The sequence below is a fragment of the Xylona heveae genome (genome assembly GCF_001619985.1).
Source record: "Xylona heveae TC161 unplaced genomic scaffold L228scaffold_10, whole genome shotgun sequence".
NCBI classification, from domain to species: Eukaryota; Fungi; Ascomycota; class Xylonomycetes; order Xylonales; family Xylonaceae; genus Xylona; species Xylona heveae.
Window position 1 is genome coordinate 174,542 of NW_017264202.1, and position 27,635 is coordinate 202,176.

General features: G+C 49.6%; 9 protein-coding genes across 9 annotated transcripts; 4 read left to right on the forward strand and 5 right to left on the reverse strand.

The window, feature by feature from the left end:
* Positions 1 to 117: 117 nt before the first annotated feature.
* Positions 118 to 1,496, reverse strand: L228DRAFT_24053 (hypothetical protein). Its single transcript, XM_018331253.1, has 2 exons — positions 967 to 1,496; positions 118 to 876 (listed from the first exon to the last, which is right to left on the reverse strand). The coding sequence occupies exons 1-2, from the start codon at positions 1,159 to 1,161 to the stop codon at positions 430 to 432; spliced, it is 642 nt and encodes a 213-aa protein (XP_018185749.1). The 5' UTR covers positions 1,162 to 1,496; the 3' UTR covers positions 118 to 429.
* L228DRAFT_24057 (hypothetical protein) lies at positions 1,495 to 2,685 on the reverse strand. The gene has a single exon (XM_018331257.1). It carries the CDS (start codon positions 2,468 to 2,470, stop codon positions 1,832 to 1,834), a length of 639 nt encoding a protein of 212 aa, XP_018185750.1. The 5' UTR covers positions 2,471 to 2,685; the 3' UTR covers positions 1,495 to 1,831.
* A 698-nt stretch (positions 2,686 to 3,383) lies between these two features.
* L228DRAFT_249871 (cysteine synthase) lies at positions 3,384 to 5,299 on the forward strand. The gene is made up of 2 exons (XM_018333185.1): positions 3,384 to 3,904; positions 4,171 to 5,299. Exons 1-2 carry the CDS (start codon positions 3,754 to 3,756, stop codon positions 5,166 to 5,168), a joined length of 1,149 nt encoding a protein of 382 aa, XP_018185751.1. The 5' UTR covers positions 3,384 to 3,753; the 3' UTR covers positions 5,169 to 5,299.
* Positions 5,300 to 5,521: 222 nt separating this feature from the next.
* On the reverse strand, positions 5,522 to 7,085 carry L228DRAFT_249872 (ERG20 farnesyl diphosphate synthase). The gene is made up of 2 exons (XM_018333186.1): positions 6,786 to 7,085; positions 5,522 to 6,681 (listed from the first exon to the last, which is right to left on the reverse strand). The coding sequence occupies exons 1-2, from the start codon at positions 6,897 to 6,899 to the stop codon at positions 5,758 to 5,760; spliced, it is 1,038 nt and encodes a 345-aa protein (XP_018185752.1). The 5' UTR covers positions 6,900 to 7,085; the 3' UTR covers positions 5,522 to 5,757.
* Positions 7,086 to 7,297: 212 nt separating this feature from the next.
* L228DRAFT_284930 (TPR-like protein) lies at positions 7,298 to 10,682 on the forward strand. Its single transcript, XM_018336280.1, has 4 exons — positions 7,298 to 7,658; positions 7,726 to 8,485; positions 8,548 to 8,731; positions 8,819 to 10,682. The coding sequence occupies exons 1-4, from the start codon at positions 7,558 to 7,560 to the stop codon at positions 10,396 to 10,398; spliced, it is 2,625 nt and encodes an 874-aa protein (XP_018185753.1). The 5' UTR covers positions 7,298 to 7,557; the 3' UTR covers positions 10,399 to 10,682.
* A 274-nt stretch (positions 10,683 to 10,956) lies between these two features.
* L228DRAFT_24088 (potassium transport protein TRK1/TRK2) lies at positions 10,957 to 14,473 on the reverse strand. The gene is made up of 8 exons (XM_018331286.1): positions 14,174 to 14,473; positions 13,991 to 14,111; positions 13,902 to 13,935; positions 12,789 to 13,842; positions 12,610 to 12,721; positions 12,206 to 12,542; positions 11,744 to 12,127; positions 10,957 to 11,667 (listed from the first exon to the last, which is right to left on the reverse strand). Exons 1-8 carry the CDS (start codon positions 14,292 to 14,294, stop codon positions 10,975 to 10,977), a joined length of 2,856 nt encoding a protein of 951 aa, XP_018185754.1. The 5' UTR covers positions 14,295 to 14,473; the 3' UTR covers positions 10,957 to 10,974.
* A 1,971-nt stretch (positions 14,474 to 16,444) lies between these two features.
* L228DRAFT_240749 (WD40 domain-containing protein) lies at positions 16,445 to 18,585 on the reverse strand (the record flags this gene model as incomplete). The annotated part of the gene is made up of 6 exons (XM_018331274.1): positions 16,445 to 16,532; positions 16,602 to 16,749; positions 16,811 to 17,288; positions 17,346 to 17,749; positions 17,836 to 17,933; positions 17,987 to 18,585. 6 exons carry the CDS (start codon positions 18,583 to 18,585, stop codon positions 16,445 to 16,447), a joined length of 1,815 nt encoding a protein of 604 aa, XP_018185755.1.
* A 2,113-nt stretch (positions 18,586 to 20,698) lies between these two features.
* Positions 20,699 to 23,643, forward strand: L228DRAFT_249878 (vacuolar ATP synthase catalytic subunit A). Its single transcript, XM_018333187.1, has 9 exons — positions 20,699 to 20,761; positions 20,837 to 20,949; positions 21,060 to 21,102; positions 21,169 to 21,190; positions 21,247 to 21,295; positions 21,361 to 21,445; positions 21,512 to 22,179; positions 22,238 to 23,137; positions 23,208 to 23,643. The coding sequence occupies exons 2-9, from the start codon at positions 20,941 to 20,943 to the stop codon at positions 23,262 to 23,264; spliced, it is 1,833 nt and encodes a 610-aa protein (XP_018185756.1). The 5' UTR covers positions 20,699 to 20,761; positions 20,837 to 20,940; the 3' UTR covers positions 23,265 to 23,643.
* A 631-nt stretch (positions 23,644 to 24,274) lies between these two features.
* Positions 24,275 to 27,406, forward strand: L228DRAFT_249880 (dynamin-2). Its single transcript, XM_018333188.1, has 8 exons — positions 24,275 to 24,441; positions 24,505 to 24,574; positions 24,660 to 24,754; positions 24,821 to 25,571; positions 25,645 to 26,286; positions 26,346 to 26,610; positions 26,670 to 26,754; positions 26,813 to 27,406. The coding sequence occupies exons 1-8, from the start codon at positions 24,422 to 24,424 to the stop codon at positions 26,979 to 26,981; spliced, it is 2,097 nt and encodes a 698-aa protein (XP_018185757.1). The 5' UTR covers positions 24,275 to 24,421; the 3' UTR covers positions 26,982 to 27,406.
* Positions 27,407 to 27,635: the final 229 nt, after the last annotated feature.

Genomic DNA, 27,635 nt, shown 5'->3' on the forward strand with positions numbered 1-27,635 from the left:
TGGTGGAAGTGCTGCCGACGGCTATTCTCTCGGAGATTCTAAATCGATAATAGTATAAGAGCTTCATTGCTCTTGAATTGGATTGAGGACTCATAGAGAAGAGCACTGATCCGATGTCGCGATCGTGGGAATTTCCTACTGAAAACGATCGACGAGGTGCTATGGCTGACCTACTTTGTGGCTTTGAGCACACAAAATGAAGTCGATGTCAACCAGCAGCAGGGATGGGATTGCATAGCGGCAATGCCATCCGAAAAATTTTCACAAATAGTGAGAGGTCGTCCAAGTAAAGCGACCGAAATTTTTGAAACGGACACCGGCCAGAGAACCGGCCAAGGCGTCCAGAATATCATCAACGTCGATGAGAAGATAGGGGGTCGATCTGTAACCCGAAGAGGAGGTGGCTTCAAAATTTTCATGGCACAGAGATCAACGCCTCTGATAATCGTAAGGGTCAAGACTCATCCTGTCTGGATAAGTCGATTCAACTTGCATATCGTCGCTCGATGAAGGTCCTGTCGAGGGACGTAATATCGGAAAATCAAGTAATGATCGAATAGGCGGTAACGTAATTGGTGTCTGCGGGTACGATGCCGATCGAGAGGGTTGGGGTGGCTGTTGTTCAAGCTCTCGGACCATTTGCAAGACGGAGGCAAAATCAGGCGTAGAACGAATCCTGTGTAATAGCGCTAGCACTTGTGGCTCGGGTTTCGTTTGTAGATATGAATAAATTTCCTTCATCTCGCCCAGCTCGCGCTGAAGCATCTCGTTTTTGCGTTTGATGGCCGCAACACGACTCTCATCAGGTTCAGCCGCATATTCACACTCGGAGCCCTTGCGCAAACAAATGGAGCATGTTGGTCTTCGACCATCACACTGTTTAAGACGTCAGTAACATTCCCTCTGTCGGGCTGATAATACCTCCGAAATGCTATATTGAATGAAAAAGAAATACAAAGAGCATACCTTTGATCTCCGTCTGCGACATGCTTCACATGCAGCAGCGATAATTTGGCGTTTGGGCTTTGGTGGTGGCGGACTTGGCGAACTTTCCTGTCTCTCCTTGTCTTTGAGCTTTCCCTTGTCTTTTGGAGGCGAAGCTTTTCGCGCCCCCGCGTGCACGGGGGCAATTGCTCGTAGAGATCTGGACGGGCCATCCATTGGTGGCGGGTCGTCGAAGACCAAAATAAATAGTGGAGGCGTAAATACGCCTCTGGTCGGATTTTACACTCGACTTTGGGAGACTGATGCGGTTGTTATGGAGGAAAATGAAATTCGGAGGACGTGCACAGAGCGGATGCGCATCCCCTCATCCTTATGATGAGGAGAGCCTTTGTCTAGAGTAGAGAAGACTGTTGTCGACAAGTTGTTTCACAGTCTACAATGCAGGCAGACGAAACCAATCGAAAGAATTAAGAAGAATCGAGGAGGAGGGGGCACCAAGGGGGGGGAAATATGGAGATGTGTGGTTGAATTTGAGCTCGTGGGCGCCAGTCGACCACTGAGCGCATGATGATCTTTGAGCTGCCGTCACTTTTGCCGGCACCAGCTGGAGCGGCCGTCCATCCGGTGATATGAAAGTGACGAGAAGTGAAGTCGGTGTCCTGTTTGAAGCGATTGGTGCCCGGAACGAAGTCCCGTGAACGTCTTCCCGCCGCGGAGAACTGCGCGTGGCTGTGGCGAAAAGAAGGAGAGAATCACTGGCAGGTTGGTGGGGGAGCAGGGACCAGAAAAGGAAAAGTAGGATATGGACAGTGCAAGAAGTTGACGAAACCACCCTGAGCCTTTTCTTCTCTGATAAAAAAAATAATTCCGTTAGGAATCTGTGTGGCTAGGGACAGGAAAAAGGGAAAGGTCGAGAATGTGCGAGGAGAAGTGGAAAGAAAACGGATGACGGGACAAAGAGGTATAGATAATTCACTAGAAAGGACCCGGGCCAAGGGTCAACGAGGGTACTATGGAATAGCAAAAAGCCATAACTGTGCGAAATTCCACCAGCATGCAGTAGCGAGACCGGGAAAAGGGCTCGGCGGGGCTTCCAAGGGTGGGAAAGGGTATGATGTGAAGTTGGCAGCTCGCTGGGGAGCTCTAGGAGCTTGGATTGGGGGTAAAAATTCGTGTAAAGAGACGTGCATCGTAACGAAGAGAGGTATAGACAACATTTTAGCAAGAGGGAACCAACGAGACGGACAAGGAACGGAGGGAAAGTGGAGGGCCAGGCCATCCAGGGGTCCGGATCCGAACTTGCACCTGCAAAGGTAGAAATCCCATGGTGAAAGTAGCCTTGTCGACAAGGGAAGACTGCTCCCTCCAGCCTGGAACCAAGATCCGGTCCAATCACCGTGCGAGCACCGTCCGCTGTGGCTCCAAGCTCTTCCCATCGCTGTGGCTTTACCTCAGTATCCTGACACCGGCCAATCAGCAGAATCTCACCAAGGCATAATTTAAAGCACGGAGAAAACACGGACATGGAACACCAACGAAACTGAGGAACTGCTGAGGAAGTGAGGGAGAATTGTTAGTAGGAATGATAACCAGAAAAAAAATTTCAATCAAAACAGTTCACATGTGGTCGAGAACCAGAGCGACCTTGTCGATCTTTGGCCCAATTTGCCACTCGATCGCAAGAGACCGACAGGAACACGCACGCCTTTTGCACGTCCTTGGGATCGCACGAGCCCATCGCCTTGGAAAAGTCTGATGACCCGATCACGATCGTAAGATGGAAACTTCCGATGAGAAACGAATTGCTCCTCTTGATCGGGGACTCGGACAACGACTCCTCTCGACCGTTCGAAGCGCGATGAAATGGTTCTGTACGGCGCGTAAGAATGGACCGAACAGCCACAGTCTAGAGACCTCGAGCTAAAAAGGGGGGGAGGGAAAGTGCAAATCCCATGCTCACTTCTCCACTCGCATTGGGTGGTTTCTCGTAGTCCCGAGTAGTCTGCCCATCCCTTCCATTTCAGGTACACCAATGCTGCCGGATTTACTTCCGGACGGTGTGCAGCCAGTTGGGACACGGTAAAAAAGGTTCGGGATCGGTCTCAGCCACACCAGCTGCGACCAATGTCCCCGCTCGTGGAATTTGCGAGAGGAGCCAGGCGCCCGGAACGGGCTTCAGGATCTGAACAAGTCTAGACGGGCGGTGAAAAGTAAAAATTTGAAAATTTCCGCCCAGAAGAAACTCTAGGCCAAAATGATCAAATGCCAAACGTTGATTGGTGTTGCACGCGGCGGTGCGACTTTTCTCTCCGGGACTGGGAGAATCCCATGGTAAAATTTGACCCTATGAGCATGTAATAATGTAACAGAATCGCCAACGCAAAAAAGAAATGAATCGGCCCCTTTTGGCGCGTTTCGATCGACCAAAGGAATAGAGATGATTTGATGATTCGTAATTTTCTGACATAACGGTTCGAACTCAATTTTTTGTGAGGAGACACCCTAATTTGCAAATTTCCCATGCTGCGCGATTATGGGATTTTGAAATGATTCCCATGTCATTCTAGTTCGATCACGTCAACTCTCTATTTTCACTTTTCCCTTTGATCGCCTTACTGTACCCTTCCCATTTGTCTCTCTCTCGCTCCCTTGCGTATCACCGTCACCTCCTCTCCCTACTGTATAGGCAGTGCCCCTCCATCTCCGACGTCATTGGATTCTAGAACGTTTTCCAATTTTATTGATTTTGTGTTCTTTTCCCCTTTGAACCCGATATTCTTTTCGTCTCTGTGAAGTGACCGGCCCGTCATGTTTCGGCAGTCGATTCGGCGTTTTGCTACCACTGCATATCGGAACGCCTCTGAATCGCTCAATCCGTCCCTAGCTCAGCTGGAGAGCTACAATCCCTATGGCCGACAAGTCTCCAAAGCACAAGGAGTGGTCAAGGGCCTGGTCGGAGGTAAGTCTGCGAAGTGTAAAATAGACAAGCCACGTTGTCTGGGGTCTTCGGCTTGACTCAATTGAGGAGACTCTGGCATCTTCCGTGCACCAACCTCCAACCTCCAAGAAAGAAAAAAACCCCCACACTTCAACCTTCTCCTCAGTCATCACCTTCGCTGCTGCCATCGTATTCTTCTTTTTCATCCTCCTCCTCATTCTCACTTAGGCCCTCATTTCGCAAGCCTACCCAAATTGGGAACATTCATGCTAATGTGTACGTTCTAGCTATCGGAAACACTCCTCTGATTCGTCTCAACCGTCTTTCGGCAGAAACCGGCTGCGAGGTGCTCGGAAAGGCCGAATTCCAAAACCCAGGAGGCAGTGTCAAGGACCGAGCTGCTCTGTATGTTGTCAAGGATGCAGAGGAGCGTGGCTTGCTCCGGCCTGGTGGTACAGTCGTGGAGGGCACTGCGGGCAACACTGGCATTGGTCTAGCGCACGTCTGTCGATCGCGTGGCTACAAGCTGGTCATCTACATGCCCAACACGCAATCCCAGGGCAAGATTGATCTGCTACGTCTCCTGGGCGCCGAGGTCTACCCAGTCCCGGCCGTGGCTTTTGACAACCCTGCCAACTATAATCATCAGGCGCGACGACATGCTGAGGCGTTGGACAATGCTGTGTGGACGAACCAATTTGACAATGTGGCTAACCGTCGAGCCCACATTGAGACGACAGGTCCTGAAATCTGGGAACAGACTCAGGGCAAAATTGATGCCTTTACCTGCGCCACTGGCACCGCTGGTACGCTGGCAGGTGTCACGCGGTACCTGAAGACCGTGAGCGAGGGACGCGTCAAGTCCTTCCTCGCTGATCCCCCCGGATCTGTCCTGCACTCGTACATAACCAGCGGCGGCAAGCTCACCGAGCGCACCGGCTCATCTATCACCGAGGGTATTGGCCAGGGCCGTGTCACTGACAACCTGAAGCCTGACATTGACCTCCTCGACGGCGCTGTCCACATCCCCGATGAGAAGACCATTGAGATGGTGTACCGCTGCCTTGACGAGGAGGGTCTCTATCTCGGTGCCAGCTCCTGTCTCAACGTCGTTGCTGCCAAGGAGGTTGCGGAGAAGCTTGGCAAGGGCCACACTGTCGTTACCATGCTCTGCGATGGCGCCTACCGATACGCAGACCGCCTCTTTTCCCGCAAATGGCTGACAGAGAAGAAGTTGATTGGCGCCATCCCCGAGCACCTCGAAAAATATATTGTATTGCCTTGAAGACCAAATCTGTATTATACTAACCTTTCGCACCTCTTGTACCACCCTTAGCGCCTTCCATTCAACTTTTAGATAGTCCATCGACCAAAATTAGCACAATAGAAGCATACTACAACCATTGAAAGACCGACAGATCTTTGCACAACATATTCTTGAGAAATGCAAAATGTTTCGAGGCAATCTCATTTATTGCCTGCAAAATCTGGCAGGAAAGAGCCACGGTATAGTAGCGGGCCCGAACACGTCTTCCGCCTGAGAGTCGCCACTTCATATTAACGAATTCCCTTGGCATTGGACCAGACATGCATCTTTTCGAATCAATCGAAACATTGAAATGTTATTGTAAATATTATTTTCGGCGTATTACGTGATAGTATTAACGGAGCAAACATAGTCTATCATCTAATTGTTTTGGTCTTATCAAAGCCGCAGTCGCTTAAAGCGCTTGCAAAATATGAGAAAACTGCATCAAAGAAATCCACTTTTCCCACGCCACGAAGCCCATCCCCCCTGTGCTCATAACCCATACGCGGCCATAACCCCCACATGCACCTCATTTCGATCCTCACTTAACCATTACGGGTATCGTTTAGTGGCTGCGCTTGTAAATCTTGCCCAAGAAACTCTCAAAAACGCCCTTCTTGAGACCGTCGGTCTCGTCTAACTCGGCAACCATCTTGCGGATCTTGCTCACTTCCTCCTCCTCGGTGGCCCGGTAAACTTCGTCGAGCTTGAGCTCGTTGAAGACCTCCTTGACAATTGCCTCACTGGCCTTGTCCTTGCGACCGTAGTGCTGGTTGAGTACCTCGCGCTGGTCCTTGCTTGCGCGCTGCAGCGCCTGGTTGATCAGCCACGAGCACTTGTTGTCCATGATATCCGTGCCAATCTTGCCAATCGTCTCGGGGGCGCCGTAGTTGTCCAGGTAGTCGTCTTGAATTTGGAAGTACTGGCCCAAGGGGATCAAGATATCCTGCGCTTGCTTGAGATTCTTCGGCGTCGCGAGGCCCAGCAAGTGCAGCGACAAGGCGACAGGGAGGTAAAAGCTATAGTAGGCAGTCTTGAATGTGATGATGAAGAGGTACTTCTCCATGGAGAAGTTGTCCAGGTCAACCTTGTCCTCGGGAGCGGTGAGCAAGTCGCATTGCTGTCCGAGTTCGGTCTGGTAGGTGACTTCGTGGAAGAGCTCAATCAGATCCAGGTAGCTAGGCTCAGAGCGGAAGAATTTCTTCAGAAGCACAAAGATGGACGACTCGAGCATGAATGCGTCGTTGATAGCAACCATGCCGACCTCGGGCATCAAATACCAGCAGGGCGCGCCGCGACGGGTCTTCGACTCGTCCATGATGTCGTCAGATACGAGGAAGAAGGCTTGGAGCAACTCGGTGCACCATCCGAGAGTAGCGGACTGGAAGTATTCCTTTTCAGTGAGGGGCCGGCCGAGGAGAACCTCGCTGCTGTCGACAACGGACATGCCACGATTGCATTTGCCGCCGACGGTGTTGTGTTGCAAAGACTAAATAGATATGTTAGTCAACATGAAGTTGAAAGGTGTGGAAACACTTTGGGGAGGTTTAAACAGATCTAGCAGGAGGGTGAATAATGAATATGAGGCAACACCTTTTGATACCATTCCAGTGCGTTGGTGGGCAGCTTGTATTGCTGCGCGTGCTCACTGAGCACTTCCAGCAGCTTGGGGAAGACGCTCTCGAATTCTTTTAGAGTGGTGGGCATGATGAAAGACGGCGATTGATATTTTGTGTAAGGAGAGAGAAATTGATGAAGGTGAGGAGGACCCTGAGATGAGGAGGCGGAAGCGGGTAAACGTTCGACAGAGATGTCGGACAATGAATGGTGGGGCGCAACAGGGGGCTGTTGAGGGAGTTGCAGCGGTAACGGTGAAATTAAATTGATATGGATTGATCTAATTTGACTGATCGATGAGATTAGATTGATATGATAATGACTTGTCTTTATGCTGGTTTTATGCCAAGCATTAACCTGCTTGTGGCTGAGGAATTGTGAAAAGCCACAACTCAACACCACGGAAATATCCGTGACGCGGGTCAATGTTTTGGTACAACTCTAAGAACTCTGGAGAGCTCAGGATTATTGCTGTGACGTTGTGATTTCTTTGAGATACCCCAGTCAAGTCAGGCGTTACTTGGAGCTTCTGTGAAGAGTGTGCGGTCTAGCTCAAATTCAAAGCGATTCTCGTGCCGTCATGAGGTTGAATTGATTTTACATTTACCCTTTCTACAACTGCGGCATGGTAATACGTCTTACACATTTTGACGGGTTATGACGAACGAATGCTACCCCTATAGATCCGCTTGATTGGACCGCTCATAGCGCTTCTGGCAATCACATACTCCACGTATCATATTTCAAGATGGTCAATCTCACAGACGCGGACATTGTGCGGTTACGCACCACTTTGCAAGATGCCGTGGTCAAGTGCTCTGAGCGCTGTCTATACCAGTCGGCGAAATGGTGAGGGCGAATCACACACTCCCTTTGTATGAGGTGAAGGGGAGGATCAGACTGACTTTCTGTGCAGGGCCGCCGAACTAGCTACTTCTCTCCCTTCCACATCTGAGCCTGAAACGACCCTAGACAGCGATGCAGACTCTCAAATGTCCAATGCCGATACGGAGGCAGCTCCTCCACCCATTGTCCTGTCCGCCAACACTGATCCTCATGAGGCCCGTCTAGAGGCACAAGAGGCTGGCAAATACCTCTTGGCTAAATCCTATTTTGACTGCCGCGAATACGACCGTTGCGCCGCCATCTTTTTGCCATCAAACCTGCCCCGCGGACCGCTGAATACAGCCCCAAGAGCAGATATCTTTACAGATCCAATATCGCCTCAGTCGACGCATAAAGGGAAAGGGAAAGCGAAAGCTACAGATTCCGACGCAAATGCGTCTATGGCATCTTCAGAAAGCGCATTCCCCCGCATGAGCCAAAAAGCACTGTTCTTGTCCCTGTACGCCAAATACCTCTCTGGGGAGAAGAGAAAGGACGAGGAGAGCGAGATGATTCTTGGGCCAGCCGATGGTGGGACAACAATGAATCGAGAATTAGTAGGACTGAGCCGGGGCTTGGAAAGTTGGTTTGCAGAACGAGAGCGCAAATCCTCGGCGACAGGCGAGGAGAATTCGAGCCAAGGATGGTTGGAGTATCTCTACGGGATAGTACTGGCAAAGGGCAAGAACGAAGCCGAGGCTAAAAAATGGCTTCTCAAGAGCGTCAATTTATATCCTTACAACTGGGGCGCCTGGCAGGAGCTCAGTGATCTTCTTGGAAGTTTGGAAGACGTGAGTGCAGACCACAATGGTCCCTGAAGAAAGTTTGACGGACTAACAGGTAGGCTGCACAGCTTGCTCAAATCATAAATGACCTACCACGAAACATTATGACATTTCTTTTTCACCTCCACGCCAGCCAGGAACTGTATCAGGCAACGGACGAGATCCACAGCGAGTTATCACAGCTCGAAGCTGTTTTCCCTGGAAGTCAATGGCTCAAAACTGAACGAGCGCTCCTTTTATACCACTCCAAAGGTACTTTTGCACCGCTCCCACTGTATAACTTTTATGCCCATCCCGTTTCCTCGCTGTTCTGCCAACCTACCCACTAACACATACCAGATTTTGAAGAAGCCGAATCCGTATTTTCTACCATCGTCGAAAACGACCCTCACCGTATCGACGCTCTCGACCACTATTCCAATATTCTTTACGTGATGACACTACGGCCCAAACTCGCATACATTGCCCAACTGGCGACCGCGACTGACAAATTCCGGCCCGAAACATGCTGCGTCGTAGGCAACTACTACTCGCTCAAATCCGAGCACGAAAAAGCAGTCATGTACTTTCGGCGTGCACTCACACTCGATCGGTCCTTTTTATCCGCCTGGACGCTCATGGGCCACGAATACGTCGAGATGAAAAACACCCATGCGGCAATCGAATCCTACCGGCGCGCCGTGGACGTCAACCGCAAAGACTACCGCGCATGGTACGGTCTCGGACAAACCTACGAGGTGCTCGAAATGCACTACTACGCCCTCTTCTACTACCAGCGCGCCGCGAGCCTGAGACCATATGATCCGAAAATGTGGCAGGCTGTCGGCTCCTGCTATAACAAAATGGGACGGCCCCTGCAAGCTATCAAAGCACTCAAGCGCGCCCTCGTGGCTGGCTCGTATTATGATGTGCCCGTCAATACCTCCACCACCACCCAGCAAGGCGGAGTCCTCGGCGAAAAACGAACCATGGTTCAAGCGCCCATGGACCCCGAAACACTCTACCAAATCGCCCTCATGTACGAGAAGATGCACAATCTCGACGAAGCAGCGGCATATATGGAATTGACACTCGCCCAAGAAGACGGTATTGGCGGAGACGGAGACGCAGACGAAGACGAAGACGAAGAGTACGACGACACTGATGAAGAAGAATACGATGACGACGAGGATTGGGAAGGAAAGGAAAATGACGATCGTGAGAATACAGACGCCGACCTTGGCGCGGATATGAACGACCATGATGACGAGCAAAACCTCCAAGGAACAGCAGGCGCAGCAACAGGCACCACCACCACCACCACCACCACCACCACCACAAGACCCGCACGACGCACCACAAAGCCACAAAGAAACAATCGACGACGACAAAAACGAGGTACTGACCCAAACACAAAGAAACCGCCCCGCAACAACAACATTCCTATACGCCCCGCTACCGCCGGCGTCGGCGTCACGTCCACCACTTCCCGCGCCCGCATGTGGCTCGCCAGATGGGAATTCAGCCGCGGCGGCCCCGCAGGCTACCAGCGCGCCATGCAGCTCGCCACGGAACTCTGCCAGGACGGAGTCGAAGTCGAAGAAGCAAAGGCCCTCGTGAGAGACTTGCGCGCTAGAATCGAAATGGAGAGCAGCGCTCCCGGTCCTGGTTCTGGATCTGGATTTGGTGGTAGTAGTAGTTTTGGACCGGGACCGGGACTGGGTTCTAGTACTTCTTCTGGTCTTGGCTTTAGTTCTGGTCCTGGTCCTGGTTCTGGTATTGGTCCCGGTTCTGGCTTTGGCCCTGGTCCTGGCCCTGCAGGGTTCGGTAGCAGTTATGGTCATCATGCAGCCGGAAATAATGCAGGGTTCGGGGGAGGAGGAAGAAGAAGTAGTACGAGTAGTTATGGTCCTGGAAGATCCAGTTTTGGAACGGGCTAGTCAAGTTAGCTGTTACACGTAGGTAGTTACTTGTCTGTCCTGTCTTCTATCTTCTATCTTCTCTTTTCTTCGACTTTTGCGCTCTTTTTTCTTCTTCTTCGTGGGCTTTTTCTTTTCGTATGGGAATTCATTGGCGCATCCAGGACGGCGTATGTCTCTTCAGAGACGTCTGACAATGTACTACTTACTTGCATTTTTTTTTTCTTACGAGTATTACTTGATATGGTTTATAATAAATCATGCGACAATCAAAGTTTGTGAGAAGAGACAAATGTTATGAACCCATTTCTACATTAATTTTTGCCCGACCCTAGTGGCCTTAAGTGATTACTGTAGGAATATGCACAAATAACACAAGTCTAGCCTGCCGTGTGAGGAATGTTCAGAAAAGAAGTCGGTACGCCACTGCTGTGCTGTACGCATAATGGAAAAGAAATAAGAAAAAAAAAAAAAAAAGAAAAAGAAAAAGGAAAAGTGGGCGGCAAGAGTTATGCTCGGCCCTTTTGGAATTGGGTGTCAGGATCGATGATTAATGAGTAATGATAACGAGTATTAACTGCGCCCTAACGTAAGCTCTTAATAGATGTTGCCCAATTCACTGCGAGAAATGGACGGGCCGGCGTGAAATCCTGACAAGATGCTGGCGCCGACACTGCGTGTGCGTGTCCTGCTTCTGCCGCGTGAAGATGCACGGGGAGCTGGGGTCGGACTTGTGGGAACACCGCCACCGCCACCGCCTTCAGGATGATTGAACGACCAGCTTCCAAAGGTGGATGCACTGGTTGGACCTAGAGGGCTGGTCGGACTTGTTGGACCACCACCAACAGGAGCTTGTCCTGGTGAGAAAGTAATATGAGGAGAGGGCGCAGAGTCATCGTGACTGGAAGGAGGAGGGCTTGATCTGAGGTCCTGAGATCTTGTGGGGAGCATGCTGGAGCGTGCGTAACCTGACGTGGCAGCTTGGTCGGGCCTTTCGGTGGTGTTTGCAGGTCCGACTTGGCTGAACGTAGATGTGCGGCGCTGCGTAGGTGTTCGTTTGAGGTTGTCTTCGGTCTTGTGCAGACTTTCACTGGGCAAGAGGATGGCGCGATCAAGAGCGTAGGGGAGACCACGATGGCGCCCGCGGATTTGCATGGCGATGATGACGAGTTTGGATATTACGTTAAATTCGGCGGAGAAAGAGGCGTCAATGTTGGGGTAGCCGAGGGAGAGACCGACGGTGCCGTAGGCAGAGACGATTTCGAAGAGGCAGGAGAAGAGTGTGAATTGCTACGAGTTGGATGTTAGTGAGCTAGATATGCACAAGGGGAGGCACACCCCCGGGGGGTTTGTTCTTGGGACTTACGTATTCGTTTGTATTGCTGAGTCGACTTCCTTCGGCAATGGCAATGATGAAGAGACCCAGGAAAATATACCACAAGTCAAATGACAGCTGGCGACGCAAGTGAGCACCGACATAACTCGGTTCTAGTGCCTCTTCATCTTCCTCTTCCTCTTTGCTGCCGTATATACCTAAACTCTTCTCCTCGTACACATTGGTGCGACGCATCGAGATGGCAACAGGGAATGCTGAAATGTACATCATGATAAGGTAGGATACTTGAATGCCTGGATGCAGCGCCGCAAGATTGACGACAGAAAAGCCTGCGGTGCGTGTTGATGCGGCTTGAAACCAGCCATCTAGGACGCGCGTGCCCGCGGCATATTGAGTCACGGCTGGATCGTTGAGCTGAACATGCGATTAGCAAAGAGAAACGCACCTCCATTAAAGTGCAAAGACACGAGGGGGGTACGGGAAAGCACTTACATCAAGAATAATAAAAAATATCAAGTCGAGGCCATTCAATATACACAAAATCCAGAACAGCCACCATGTCGCTTTGGACGGGAATAAAAGAGTAAAGCATCTCCTTGGATGGTCCAGAAGAAATTGCAGCTCCTCCCAAACACTGCTATCTTGGGGAACAAGTTTTGACGAAAGCCAGATAACAAAACGAAGCATACAGGGGAACCCTGTGTTGCCAATGATGATTAAAAAGCTGCCCAGCAAAAGAGGGAAGACGGCAGTCGCAAATGACATCATTGAGTCGGGCGTAAGCGTAAATCCGAGGTCGTTGAACATTGAAGCAGGAGTGAAAAAGCCCCTAAACTAGTCAGCCGGCGCAATGCGCTTTTCTTCTTGTCAGTAATGAAGATGAACGAATGACTTACCACCACACCTTATTCTGTGAAACCGCATCGACAACCGCGCCATATCTTTCACTCCGAACAATCCACGGAAGAAGACAGACGACACCTAGAAGATGGAAGCCGATGAAATAAACTATGAAATGTTGGTAAGCCGACTCCTTTTTTTTTTTTTTCGACGAAACAATCGGCGGACAACGTACCGACAAGAATAAAGGCCAATGTCTTTAATGCGCGATATTCAATTCCGCCCAATTCGTCTCTTTGCTCCTCGGTCAAATCAATGAATGCCGAGTTTCTACCAATTGTCGGCTGCCAGCTAAGGTATGGCATAGGATCCCGATCTTGGCTTCTCGAGGTCATGAATGATGAAAAAGTTGCCGTTCTGCCACGATTTCTTAGCCCAGAAGGCTCATCCTCATCCTTGGCGCCGTCCGTCCGTCTTCGGCGTAGTCCAAATGAGGCAAACGTATTGGTCCTCTTTCGTTGTCTTGGATGGTCTGGCTCGTCAATGGTTATGGCTCGCTTTGCGGGATGATCATCCTCATTCAACTCAAAATTATCACCTGGATCAACACGTTGGGTGCTCTGCTTGGAGTGAGCCAGTCCAAGGGGACCTCCGTCTTCGTCGTCATTTACCGTCTCCGGCACATGGCCACGGTCAAAATCTCTCGGCCCAGGTATACGCAAGGCTCCTTTATCCTGGTTTCGTTGCTTTTCAAGAAACGCAATATTCTGTTCCGTCGTAGCCCGTTCCGGTAGCCGTACCATCTCGACCCCGTCTTCTCCATCTCTCCGAGGGAGCTCATCTGCAAACATAATATCGCGCCGAAAGGAAGCTGTCGGCTCGTGCTTGGGTGAAGGCGGGCCATTGCTGGACTTTTCTTCGTCCTCAAGAGTAACTCCACTCGCTCCATTACTCGTATCCGACCCGCCAACCTTGTCACCGTCTTCTTCTTCTTCCTTCATGCCATCTGTATCGCCATTCATATGGCCGTTGGTGACTCTGCTGTTCATCCGCGAGGTGTCGTGCAAAACGACAATGGGTCGGCCATTGACCCCCCGTTCGGCACGCTCCAATTCCCCGTCATCTATTCCTTCTGTCTTTGTTCGGGACCGCGTCCTCGTCCGGCGAAGATTACGAGCATCCTTCACAATATTCTGAAAGCGCTTTTCAAACCAGTAAAGGCGAACAAACACGACGAAAGAATTGATAAAGATGGGATTAGCGATCATGGCCATGAAAAACATGACAATCTATGACGTGCAAATTAGCTGGAGTGAATTAGCTATCGGTGGGCAGTGTGAGAAATTACCTGCTGATACAAGTGCAGTTTATTTATGTCAACACTATCAATCTGAGTTAGTACAAGAGACAGTTTAGCACCATGACCTGAGAACCCACGGGTTAAGACCACTCTGGGTGCTACATCCTGCCGAGAAAAACAACGCATTAATATACGTAAGCTCTCCGGCTGGGTATAAAAGAATTGATCCGATGATAGTGAGGCCAATCAGATAAATATCTGTTCAAATATGGTCAGAAAAGACGGGCGTATAGGCTCCGGTGGAGCTCCTGCGCACGTACAGTGTAAGGTGATGAAATTGAATCTTGGCCGGCGGTAACCCCTCTGAAATGGAATCCATGACCGCAGCGTCGAACCAGCCTCCGTTATGCGATCGCGCAAGTCGATTATCTTGGTGAACATGGTTGCCCCTCTTTTACAAAGTCTGTCGATTTTTATGTGGACCGGTAGGTGTTCAGCGAAGAATCTGGTCGCCGTTCAATCGCGCATCTTTGGCGGATGAGGAAAGATCAAGACTGTGTGAATGGTGTAGGTAGATTCTCGAGATACGGCCGTCTGTATCAATTCAAGAGCCAACACCAGAAGAGAGGGTCTCTTCATAGATGGGGCACTCCATAATCTTCAGTTGACAGCAAACGCCAGAAACCTTGGTGTGACCGCAGTAAAAGGGGCGCGTCGAATCGATCGTTCGAGGATGACCCTGCCTGCGCGACCTTTTCTTTCAAGCCACGTAGAGTCTGGGGGCGAAGCTGGGTTGCTTTATGATTGTGCAAATCGGGGGAGTGCTTAGAGGCGATATCTGTATTCCGCAATTCCCTCAAGTGAGTTTGGAGCTGTTTGCCGGGAATCTCAGCAGCTGGGTTGGGCCACGCCTTTATAACTCGTCGCGAAAATGGAACAATTCTCCAGTTTTTGAAAAAGCCGCCGCAAATTATCCGGTCGCGCTTATCGGATAGAGAGATTTGATCTCATCAGACAAGATTGAACAACTCACTCTGGGTTGTATTGCGATTTGCGAGTTGGTGGTATGTCAAGTTATATCGAGCCTATGAGAGGAAAGGCAAAGCAAAATAGGAATCTGGACCGAGAGAGACCAAAAAGCTTGGCTTGGTGTGGCTGAGTAGCCCAGCAGAGGCTCATCTCAAATCCCGCCCGTCGTTTTGTAACTGTGACTCGGGCCAAACTCGAAACGAAAGTCAGCGGAGACAGACAACGCAACAGCAAACCTACGCACAAGCCAAGCGGGAGGGTTTCAGACTAGAGTAGAGTACAACTCACTTGCCGCCCCGTCTCCCTCTCGATCCGACTTCCACCCGTCCGAACACAACGTCTCGGAGTTGATACTTTGAAGGTGTTAATGTAAAATATGGTCACGGCAGACTGATGGATCGAACATTGTTCCCTGCTTGAATGCCCTTTAGCACATCTGAAACCCTAATGAATTGAACATCTTAATCGTCTGTTTCGTTCCGATCGGAGGACTTTGTAGCCAGAATAAAGCTTGTGATAACCTTTTCTGATGTGTATCATTGCCAGCTCGTCAGACCCATCACAACGCCATCGATAGATTAAATAACTGTATTATAAAATGTCTGTTGCTCCACAAAATGAACCTTCAAGTAAAAGTGATTGGCGATTCGTCGATTCAAACGAAGTAGTATCGGAAATGACAGTGGGCTGATAGGAATATCGCGCATCACACACAGATGTGAGAAATAATAAGAACCCCAATACCCGCGTTGAGCGCTTGATGCGTACTCAGTACTGCAAATATGTGAATGAAAGTATTCCCTGCCACATTATCGATCAAAGCTTGTCCCTGTTGCATAAGCGATTCCAGGGTTATTCCAGTAATGAGGGTTCGGTAACATCTCAAGTTACAGCCTCAGTTAATAGCTTACATTTGGAACTACGGAACAATAGGCTAGTTGATATCTACGGGGTTTGAGATTGTGGCATTAATTGAACATGTGGCAATTTCTGATACGTAAACAACCCAGCCAAATAAATGAACCTATCATCATGGCAAAGCCAAAAAGACAGACCAAGACCCAGACACTCCAACAGAACCCTCTATGCCGGAAAAAAAAAAAAAAAAAAATGAAACAGACAGGCGGGAGAGATGGGAGAGATGAGCGGCGAGGAGATCTAAGGCGGCGTTCGATCGCCCTTTACTGTTGACTGATTATATGCCCATGGTGCGCGTTGTGCAAGGGATGCCATGTGTATGATATGAAAAAAGTAAAGTGGAAGGGGAAAAAAAGGGGAGGTGAAGGAAATGAAAAGAAGAAGACAAATGAACAACAGCAAGGCCGCCTATGAACAAAGAAACGAATAAAACTCCCGAGACCATAGGATACAACCTACCCACTGATGCCAGTCAAACACGCCAGGTGCATCCTGCCTTGAGCATCTCTTCCCTGCACAGAATCACAAAATACACACACAGCCCCAATTCGCCAAGTAATCACCAAACTGAAACAAACGAGCCCGAAATGAAGTTCTCGCGGTAATAATGACCATATCTGTCAAACAGATGGACGTGAGTGAGCCTAAGCAACCAAGTCGTCCAGGCTCCTATGCTTATGACCATTGCGGACAGCTCCCCATGAAGAGGGAGGAATCAATGCTTTAGACCAACTGTAAAACCGTTAGTCAACAGTAATCGACATATTCAAACTTAAAAAGAGGTCCCAAGGATCAACTGACATTCGAACTTTCTTGTCATCGCCAGCCGAGGCGAAGAGACAGGGATCAGTGGGGTTCCACGAGACAGAATTGACGCAGCCAGACGCATGGCCTTCCAAAGTCTCCACGAGCGTGCCGCTTTCACGGTTCCAAATGTACACCCGAGAGTCTAAAAAGTTAGTATTCATTCATCAGTAATTTGTTTGTCTCGTGTTCGAGGCAGATCCTACCTTCACTTCCACTGATGATAAAATTTTCGCTGGCACCGCCAAACCCACTGCGAATCACAAACCGACCCTGCTGCTGGCCGAGGTATCTTCGAACTGTCTCGGCCGTTTCAATATCGATTAATTGAATCTCATGGTCCGACATGTTAACCAAAAGGTATCGTGAGTCACGGCTGATATTGACGCAGGTGAGCTCAGCCTTGAGTGCGAGATTGTACAGCTCTTCTCGCTTTTCAAGGTCATAGACGTAAATCTTCTTCTCCGTTGAAATTGTGACCAGCTTTGTACCATCGAGGGAGATGGCTGAGTCCTGTACTCGGTAGCCAGACCAAGCATGCAGCCGGTTTCCACTCAAGTCCCAGACGCAAAGTGAGAGCTGGCTGTCCAGCGAACCAGTGACGAATACTTGGCCATCTGGTGCCCAAGATGCGGTTGTAACTGGCTCGTTATGATGATTGATCGTCAAGGAGCATGTGCCGGTCTGTCAATACATCACAAGTCAACAACTGATTTAACCAAGAATCCAATGGCAACTTACACTCATATCCCATAAACGAGCTTTACGATCGTGAGAACATGTAATCAACTTCGAATCGTCCGGAGACCATGCAACATACGCGACAGGATCCGTATGCTCGCAGAGCACGTGAATTGGTTCCCAGGACCGGGTGTCGTATACGACCACGGTTCGATCCTTGCTCGCAGTCGCCAACTTGGTGCCGTCGTGAGAAAACTCCAAGAACCAGACCTCGTCCGTATGCTGCTGCAATTCTGCGGTTGTTCGCAGGGGAAATTGACTCCTATCGCAGCTATGGTCTGAGTAGAGAGAGGGGGAACTCGCAGTGTTGTGATAGAGACAATTTGAGATTTGGTGTTGCTTGACTTGGTTGAGCAGAACTGCTAACCTATGTTCGGGAATCATGACTGAAGGTGAAATGGATTCTGCACCAAATCAAGCATTGTTCGTCAGCCAAAGGCATGAAAGCTTAAGAAGGGGGGAGAGAAGGAGGATGTGGCGGGGAACGCACTCGAAAGCTCCGAAAGAAGGATATGCCGTGATGCTCCAGCAGCCCCATCCCAGCTCGCTTGCTCCTTGAGGTCTTCGGCAGACTGACACATGATCAAACTAAAAACGAACGCTGTTAGACTTGAAGAATCAAAGGCCAAAAGCGAGCATACCTTGAGAGAGCGTGCAGCTTGCTAATGTCTCGATTAAGCGGCGTCAGCTCCTGACGCAACACCATCAGAGCACTTCCTAGATCTCTTTCCTCTAGTAGCTCAAGAAATTTTTGCTGCCTCAGGCAAAAGAGCATCTCATTCTTGTCTGCACCTTCCGCCAAAACCAGCCCTCGTGCGTATGATCCGTCCGCCCCATCAAATTCCACTCCGCCGTCGATAGGTACGTTACCAAATAATAAGCTCTCGGCCTCAGCCCATTCACCTGATAGAACAGCGTTCCTAAATGCTGCTACTGAAGGGCTCTCAAGCTCGTAACCACTTTCTTGTGTGAGTGCCGCCGCAGCTCCATTATAGCCCAAATCAGCTAAACTTTGGATCAAAATTCGAGCAACTTCTTCTCGGTCGTGTCCAAAATATGTTGGGCGAGGTTTGCCTGAGGCGGTTCCATTGGACTGCGAGGTGGAAAGTCCGTTGGCTGCGCTCAAACCATAAGGGTTTCCATTGGACAATGCGCTCTTACTTTGCGGCGAGAAACGGGTACCATGCGACTGCGCCCGGGACGAACTTGAAGATCGCGACGATTCGTTGTCTAAACGCATTTTGTTTGCCGCAAGACGCCGGCGTTTCGAATCGTGCCGCGCAGGGCGGGTGTCGGTCGGAAATCGCCCAGGCCGGCTTCGTTGATGCTGCTGCAGCCCCTCGATGACGGGTCCGAGGTCGGGCACACGGTCGGAAGCTTCGTTGTCTTCCGAAGAGGACGAAGAGCTCCTTTGTCGGCGGCGGGAGGAGCTCGACACGGTCAAAGGTGGTCGAGTGGCTGCAGTGATAGGAGATTCAAGTTGGGTCCCGGTGGTAGAGTTTCCCGGAACAGCTCCGTCAGCTCCGACGGTACCCGATGATATGTCGCTCGACGAAGACTGCTCACTATTCTGTGAGCGCAGATTGTCTGGAATCTGAGGATCGCTTGGGAAGTTGCTTTGGTTACTGACAGATTGCCCTTGCAAAGGTTGGTCTGCCAGGTCGGAGATTTTTGGGGAGCGTCGCTGGTGCTCGCTCCCTTGTGTTTAAGTAAGATAGAGACGAGATAAAACAGGTTCACCTCGCTCGACCAAAGATCAGCGAGAAAACCTCATTCGTGAGACGGAGATGCTAAAACGCTTCAACGAGAGAGATGAAGCGAGAGAGAGAGCAGAGAGGTAGGCAGGTCGAAGTTTGCTTCTTGTTCAGCGTATTGAAGAAATAGGTCGGGCAAGGTCAAATGGGTAAGCCCCGCCACGGCTACGGGTAGGTGGTTGATGACGAGAAGTCACTAGTTAAGAGAACGCTGTAGCTAGCTAGCTTATCGCCTTAAACCATGGGATCCACTTAAATTGCTTCCTTTTGGCTAAAAACCAAACTCTTCCGGACTTGAAATGGGTTCGTCCCCGCCTTTAGCGAGTGGAGGAGTTGGATTTCGTCGATGACTGTTGTCAAGCTTCAGTATTCGAATGGTTAGAAAACGATCATGAGGATGGGCCGAATAGATGAGTTGCAGCGTGCAAGATGGGGGATGAAGAGGATTTGCCCCAGTTGGGTAACAGTGCTCAGGTGAAGCCAAGTTAAGCACCCAGTAATGGTAGGATGGCAGCAAACGATGGTCAAAAGGAGTCCTTGTTGTTGATCACTTAGAGGAGATCGTTTCTCTTTTTCTTCGCAACGCCCGGGATTAGGGGTATTCACATCAAGTCTGGAACAGGATCACTGCATTATACTGTGATGTAGTTGGTGGATGATACACTAACGAAGCCTACACAACAGCCGGAAATTCATAGAGGTTGAGATCGGATGTTAAGTATTCTTGGGTATGAACCAATCCCCCTAATATGGGCTCATAAAGGACCTTTGGTGGTCACAGGTACCATGGCCAGCACTCGCCTTTGATGGAACATGTAAGGTAAGCCAAGTCATTTGTATGCTCGGTGGGCGCTGGTATGTAGCTTGTGATCAACGACAAGGTAGGCCGAAACAAGCTGGGAAAGTCAGACGGACAGAGACAGTGTCCACATATGCACAACAACAACAGATCGGAGTATAGAGCGCATGGTGTCGACTGAAACAACGTACATAGTCTGTTAATAGCTAAAGGAAGCGATCAAAAACCGAATTTCGGCATGATGGACAAATCCAGTCCTTGCCTGGACAGATTATGCTCTCTCATCATGGTGAAAATGAGCGATGACGCAGCCCATTTTATCAGATCGGAATTCAGTAACCAAGAGATGAGGCGAGATTATCAAAGGCGAGCAACCCAATACCAAAACCGAGAAGTACTTACAAGTACCTTTGATGTGCTACCTCTAGAGAAAAAATTGAAGTACTCTAAAAGTACAAAAGAGTGACGAGATCTGGAGCTCGTCATTTCCTTCCGGTAACCTAATGACTTTTTAAAGTCATCCGAGCAAAATTGTGAAGATGTACAAAATATACTGTAGGTTAATGAGCGAAGGTGGTATTCGTTCTACTGCCGGTCTCGCAATCATACACCTTGCAGAGAAACAATGACAGATCAGCTTCTTTGCTAAGGCTGAGATTGGTGATATGCCAGGAGATATCATCATACTTCAAGTAATCGAGTGACGGAGCTCGCTAGAGCAGCCGACTAATGGTAATTGTGCTCTATGGTTATACTGGATACTAAACCCAACTCACCACTGATAACCAACCACTCGTCCTAGAGCCTCACATCTGGCCCTTGACAGGTCTTCCTTGCCGTTGGTTGCAAGCCAGACAAACAATGTATGCTTGGTCTTAGACCTCACCCGCTGCATCGCACATCGCTTCGAGAACTCATCACTAAGAAGTATTTCTCAGCTGAACTGTCTCCTTCCCCACAGTTTACTCCTGGAAGCTCCGACTACTTTCCCACCTCTGAATCGCAATCCTCTCGCCAAGTCGCATCTCGACCAACCACCACGATGGCGCCTGTGGGTTTCACTTCCTTCTTTACTTCTATTTCCCATCTCCAATTCACCTTCATTTGTGCGCTGTTGGATTGCGGAATGGATCAGTGACTAATATGACTGTCAAATTGTAGAAGGACAAGCGGACCTTCGAGGAGGCTGGCGAGGAACAATATGGTACGGTTCTGCTTCTCCAGTAGTCACTTACTCGAGCTTTCTTTTTACTAATCCATGCTTTTGCAGGCTCAATTTTCTCGGTTTCCGGGTACGACCAGCTCCAGCCATAAAACAATTCTCGCATCAAAAACTGACAAGATCTAGACCCGTCATTGTGGCGGAGAACATGATTGGATGTGCCATGTACGAATTGGTATGCGACGGCTTGAACCTCTCTTGAGTTCTCACTGCTGTTATGTTTACTAACTCTTGTCACAGGTTCGTGTTGGTCATGATAAACTTGTCGGTGAAGTCATTCGTATCGAGGGCGATAAGGCAACCGTCCAGGTCTATGAGGAGACTGGTACGTGCCAGATGATATACCATGTTATCGGATATAATGGATCTATTGACATCTGAATTCATCTAGCTGGTGTCACCGTCGGTGATCCTGTCATTAGAACCGGAAAGCCCCTCTCAGTCGAACTTGGCCCTGGTCTGATGGAGACCATTTACGACGGTATCCAACGACCACTCAAGTCGATCTCTTCCGTCTCCGACAGTATTTACATCCCCCGTGGTATCGATGTACCTTCGCTCGACCGAGAAGTGAAGTGGGATTTCGTTCCTGGAAGCCTCAAGGTGGGCGACCACATCACTGGCGGCGATATCTTCGGCAGTGTTTTCGAAAACACTCTCCTGGACGACCACAAGATCCTTTTGCCTCCTCGCGCACGTGGCACCATTACCCACATTGCTGAAAAGGGTTCCTACACCGTGGACGAGAAGATCTTGGAGGTGGAGTTTGATGGCAAGAAGTATGAGTACAGCATGATGCACAACTGGCCCGTCCGTGTGCCGCGTCCCGTCAACGATAAGCTTGCCTCCGATGCTCCCTTCATTGTTGGACAGCGCGTTCTCGATGCCATCTTCCCCAGTGTCCAGGGCGGTACCGTCTGCATTCCGGGTGCTTTTGGGTGCGGTAAGACTGTCATCAGTCAGAGTGTCTCCAAATTCTCCAACAGCGACATCATCATTTACGTTGGTTGCGGTGAGCGTGGTAACGAAATGGCCGAAGTCTTGATGGACTTCCCCGAGGTACGAATTCGTGCATTGACCCAATTTCCAAAGGGTGGGTTGCTGATGTGCTTCGTAGCTCTCAATCGACGTCAACGGCCGCAAAGAGCCGATCATGAAGCGAACATCGCTCATCGCTAATACCTCCAACATGCCCGTCGCTGCTCGTGAAGCTTCCATCTACACCGGTATCACCGTCGCCGAGTACTTCCGTGACCAGGGCAAGAACGTTGCCATGATGGCCGACTCTACTTCCCGATGGGCAGAGGCCCTTCGTGAAATTTCTGGTCGTCTGGGAGAAATGCCTGCTGACCAAGGTTTCCCCGCGTACCTCGGTGCTAAGCTTGCCTCCTTCTACGAGCGTGCTGGTCGCGTCACCGCTCTGGGTAGCCCAGACCGCCAAGGTAGCGTTAGCATTGTCGGCGCTGTTAGCCCTCCGGGTGGTGACTTCTCCGACCCCGTCACGAGTAGTACTCTTGGTATTGTCCAAGTCTTTTGGGGTCTGGACAAGAAGTTGGCCCAGCGAAAGCATTTCCCCTCGATCAACACCTCGCTCAGTTACAGTAATTACACCAACATCCTGGAAAAGTACTACCAGCGCGAGCGGCCTGATTTCCCTCGTCTTCGTGAGCGTATCAAGGAGCTTCTTACGAGCTCAGAAGAACTGGACCAGGTTGTGCAGCTGGTCGGAAAGTCAGCTCTCGGCGACCCTGACAAGATTACTCTGGACGTGGCTGCAATGATCAAGGACGACTTCCTCCAGCAAAACGGATACAGTGACTATGACCAGTTCTGCCCTCTCTGGAAGACGGAGTGGATGATGAAGGCATTCATGGCTTTCCACGATGAAAGCCAAAAGGCAGTTTCTCAGGGCCAAGCCTGGAACAAGATTCGTGATGCCACGAGCGACCTTCAGGCCAACCTTCGATCAATGAAATTTGAGCTGCCAGGCGATGGTGAGGAGGCCGTTTCGAAGAAGGTGAGCACTAATTCTTATTTTCTACGTCTTGAACCCGGTTGTGAGAATGATGAACTAACGTTGATGACAGTACGAGGACCTGCTTCAGAAGCTGCTGGAGCGCTTTGCCTCGGTTGCAGATGAGTAGATGAAGTCAAATGTCTGACGCTCTGATGATTTGCCGTTGGCGCCCGTATATCATGTGAAGAGTAATTGTAGCATACCTAGACGCCATGCCAGCTTGTGTGTATCTGTTTTTGCATCATGCGCATGCTCAGTAGATATCTCTTTGCGCTTTTGTCAAGTTTATAATATTCAATCTGATTCGTTTTCATTGGCCATGGGTCTACCCTGTGTCGGATTGATCAGCCTTCATTGCCAATCATGCAGTTTGTGATGAGGCAGCCTAATTTGTTGCACGAGAAAATCAGCATTGGTGAAAAGTAAGTAACTTGTTATCAACAGATATGTAATTGAATTGTTTAGTCGACAATTTAAAAAGGGAGATTATAATTAAAAGAGGCCATAGAGAAAAAGAAAAGAAAAATAATTTATGAAAACAAACAATATAATTTTTATGAAAACTTGTCTGCAAATAACGCCAATCTTTGAAAAGGCGATAAGCTCTTCTGCAAATAGACCTTGGGACAACAGGTTTAATGTTTTGGGCTGGAATGAAGCTATTGCTCGACATGATCTTATCAACTGTGGCGTCAGTATCCATTATGGATAGGCCGCGTCAACGTGGCTTAGCTGCTCGCATTATTCGCACTGTGCAAGGAGATGGACTTTGCATGGCCAAATCCTGTTGCCTAATAAACCACACAGTAAGTGACAGCTACAAGGAAAGTAAAAATTTTGTCTTTCACTGCCATCCTTTCTCGTGAAATTACCCCAATACGTCGATAACTTGGCCCATTTAGTTTCACTTTCTTTGGCCACTTGACCGCCCTGACCGTTCGTTATCAGCTCGGCTTTGCAGTTTGCGGTGTAGCCTGCGAGTGAAGACGTACAGGTCCCGGTACTTGGAAGTTCCCGCACCGCCACCTCGCTTGAGGGTTGCCGATACCTTGCGGCTCCGATACAAGGGTCGCCCGCTCATTTTCCGGCCAACCCCAGTTTGACTGGTTGGCCTCTCAGGCAGTAACTTCGTTATATCCTCCAAGGACACCGAGAAACAATCAACCTCGACAACTTAGACCAACCTCTCCTCCTCTCTTGCCGCATCACAACATTTCCTCATAGAACCTTCGTGCTCACGAAGGGAGTTTTGTTGCATTCCATTGTGTAATAATCCCGCCCAAGATGACTTCGTCGGGCTATTCGTGAGGACCCTGATCATCCCCATCTTCTCGAGAGATGCCTGCCTGGCTAACACCTCGCCTCAGCATCAACGTCAATGATCCTGGCCTGATTACACTGGTCAATAAACTTCAAGATGTCTTTACCACGGTCGGAGTACGTCTTCTTCCCTCAAATCAATGCCTTTGATGTTTTGCGACAAAGGAGTCCTGTGGAATGCTGACCCGACTTGCGTGTTAAGGTTCACAATCCCATAGATTTGCCTCAGATTGCTGTCGTTGGATCCCAGTCTAGTGGTAAAAGTTCGGTTTTGGAGAACATAGTGGGCAGAGATTTGTAAGCTGCTGCACCACCTTTACACCTCATGTGTGCATCTGGTGCTGACATTTGCTGTGTCTAAAGCCTACCTCGAGGAACCGGTATTGTCACTCGCCGACCCCTCATTCTTCAGCTCATCAACCGACAAGCACCAAATAAGCCGCAAGCAAATGGCGTCAGTGAGGATGTGAAGTCATCAGATAAGGAGGCAAACGCAGACGAGTGGGGCGAATTCTTGCATATCCCGGGTCAGAAATTCTATGACTTCAACAAGATCCGAGACGAAATTGTGAGAGAAACTGAGCAAAAGACGGGACGAAATGCGGGCATTTCCCCGGCTCCAATTAACCTGCGCATCTACTCGCCAAACGTCCTGACCCTGACTCTGGTCGATCTGCCGGGGTTGACCAAGGTGCCGGTTGGTGACCAGCCGAGGGATATTGAGCGACAGATTAGAGAAATGGTTCTCAAGCAGATCAGCAAGCCCAACGCCATCATATTGGCCGTCACCGCTGCCAACACGGACTTGGCCAACTCGGACGGATTGAAACTCGCCCGGGAGGTTGATCCGGAGGGACAGCGGACCATTGGTGTCCTTACCAAGGTGGACTTGATGGATGAAGGTACCGACGTGGTGGACATCCTTGCGGGACGTATCATCCCGCTCCGGCTGGGTTACGTGCCCGTCGTCAACCGTGGTCAGCGTGATATCGAGAACAAGAAGGCCATCTCTTATGCGCTCGAACACGAGAGAAGTTTCTTCGAGAATCATAAGGCTTACCGGAATAAGAGCTCATACTGCGGTACCCCATATTTGGCACGCAAATTGAATCTGGTACTGTCTCCTTGCTTTGACCGCCTGACTGAATCGAAAAAAAAAAAAAAAAAGCTAACCAGCCTGTCATTAGATTCTTATGATGCACATCAAACAAACGCTACCAGATATCAAGGCCCGCATCTCGGCATCGCTGCAAAAGTACTCTGCCGAGCTCTCACAACTGGGCGACTCTATTCTCGGCAACAGCGCTAATATTGTGCTCAACATAATCACCGAATTCAGCAACGAGTACCGCACGGTGTTGGATGGCAACAATCAGGAGCTCTCGAGCATTGAACTTTCGGGCGGTGCGCGTATCAGTTTTGTTTTCCACGAGCTGTACGCAAACGGTGTCAAGGCCATTGATCCGTTCGATCAGGTCAAGGATATCGACATTCGTACCATTCTCTACAATTCTTCCGGTTCGTCACCGGCCCTTTTTGTGGGAACAACTGCTTTCGAACTCATTGTCAAGCAACAAATCAAGAGGCTAGAAGATCCGAGCTTGAAATGTGTCTCCCTCGTCTACGATGAGCTCGTCCGAATTCTTACTCAGCTCTTGGGCAAGCAACTGTTCCGGAGATACCCGGCCTTGAAGGAGAAATTCCACCAAGTTGTCATTGCCTTTTTCAAAAAGGTCATGGATCCGACCAACAAGCTGGTCAAGGATCTTGTGGCGATGGAGGCCTGCTACATCAACACTGGACACCCCGATTTCCTCAACGGACACCGGGTAAGTGCTGGAATGTGATTTCTATAATCGGTACCTTCTAACCTGACACAATCTTCTAGGCCATGGCCATTGTGAATGATCGACACAACCAGGCCAAGCCGGTTCAGGTTGACCCTAAGACTGGCAAGCCTCTGCCACCAGCCGTGCCTCCCCGAACCGCTAGCCCTACCATGGATGCCATGACTGAGAGCAATGGCGGTTTCTTTGGTAGCTTCTTCGCTAGCAAGAATAAGAAGAAGATGGCTGCCATGGAAGCCCCGCCACCTACTTTGAAGGCATCTGGTACCCTTTCCGAAAGGGAGGGCATCGAGGTTGAAGTCATTAGTATGTAGAGAGAACACGCGCCCCTGTATAGTATGCCCCAAATACTGACCAATCTATAGAGCTCTTAATCACTTCTTATTATAACATTGTCCGCCGAACTATGATCGATATGGTTCCCAAGGCTATTATGCTGACACTCGTTCAGTAAGTGACATGTGATCATCCATATTCATTCCTACAGTTATTGACGCATAATCAAAAGGTTCTCCAAGGATGAGATGCAGCGGGAGCTCCTGGAGCAGCTGTATCGTGCAGCCGAGCTGGACGATTTGCTCAAGGAAAGCGACTACACGGTTCGTCGACGAAAAGAGTGCCAGCAGATGGTGGAGTCGCTCTCCCGCGCGAGCGAGATTGTGAGCCAGGTGCAGTAAAACATATTAGCTTTGTAGCATGAAATGGGTCGATATGCATGCATGGCGGATGCTCTCTTTCCTCTCTACATGAACCATAAGCGCCTAGACGCCCGCTCTTCATTTAGCTCATGAAGCTTTCGCGTTGACATGTTACGATCTTCCTTTATTAATCCGCAATTACTCTGGAGGCCACTGGGCTCGACCATCATATACCTCGCAGGCGTTTTGCTCTTCTATTATTTTTGCACTATACTGCTTATCTGTAATAAGTAGTCGGGCTGAATTATCCCAGACCAGGCAAAGGGGTGGTCCTGTTGTCAGAGTGTCCATTGTGGGCTTGGGCAAGTGTTTGGTCATTATTTCTGCTTTCTTACACTTTTCTTCCTTTTCTATTATATTTTCTTACATGTTTTTAATTCAGAATAGAAAGTCTGGATGCAGATAATAGTACCATTTCTCATATCTACGCATCTTTTGATCTTTTCGTTTCAATTGCCACACAAAACAAGTGCAAAACCTTGCCTTTTCCGGCCATATCGACCAACTCACGTGACTTCGTGACTGATTCGTGTGCCCTTTCCGCGTCGGCCCGCTGTGTGAAGCGCACAAAGAACTGGTGCAGTGTGAGAAACGGAATTCATTTTGGAAAATCAATCAAAGGCTTATTGCTAT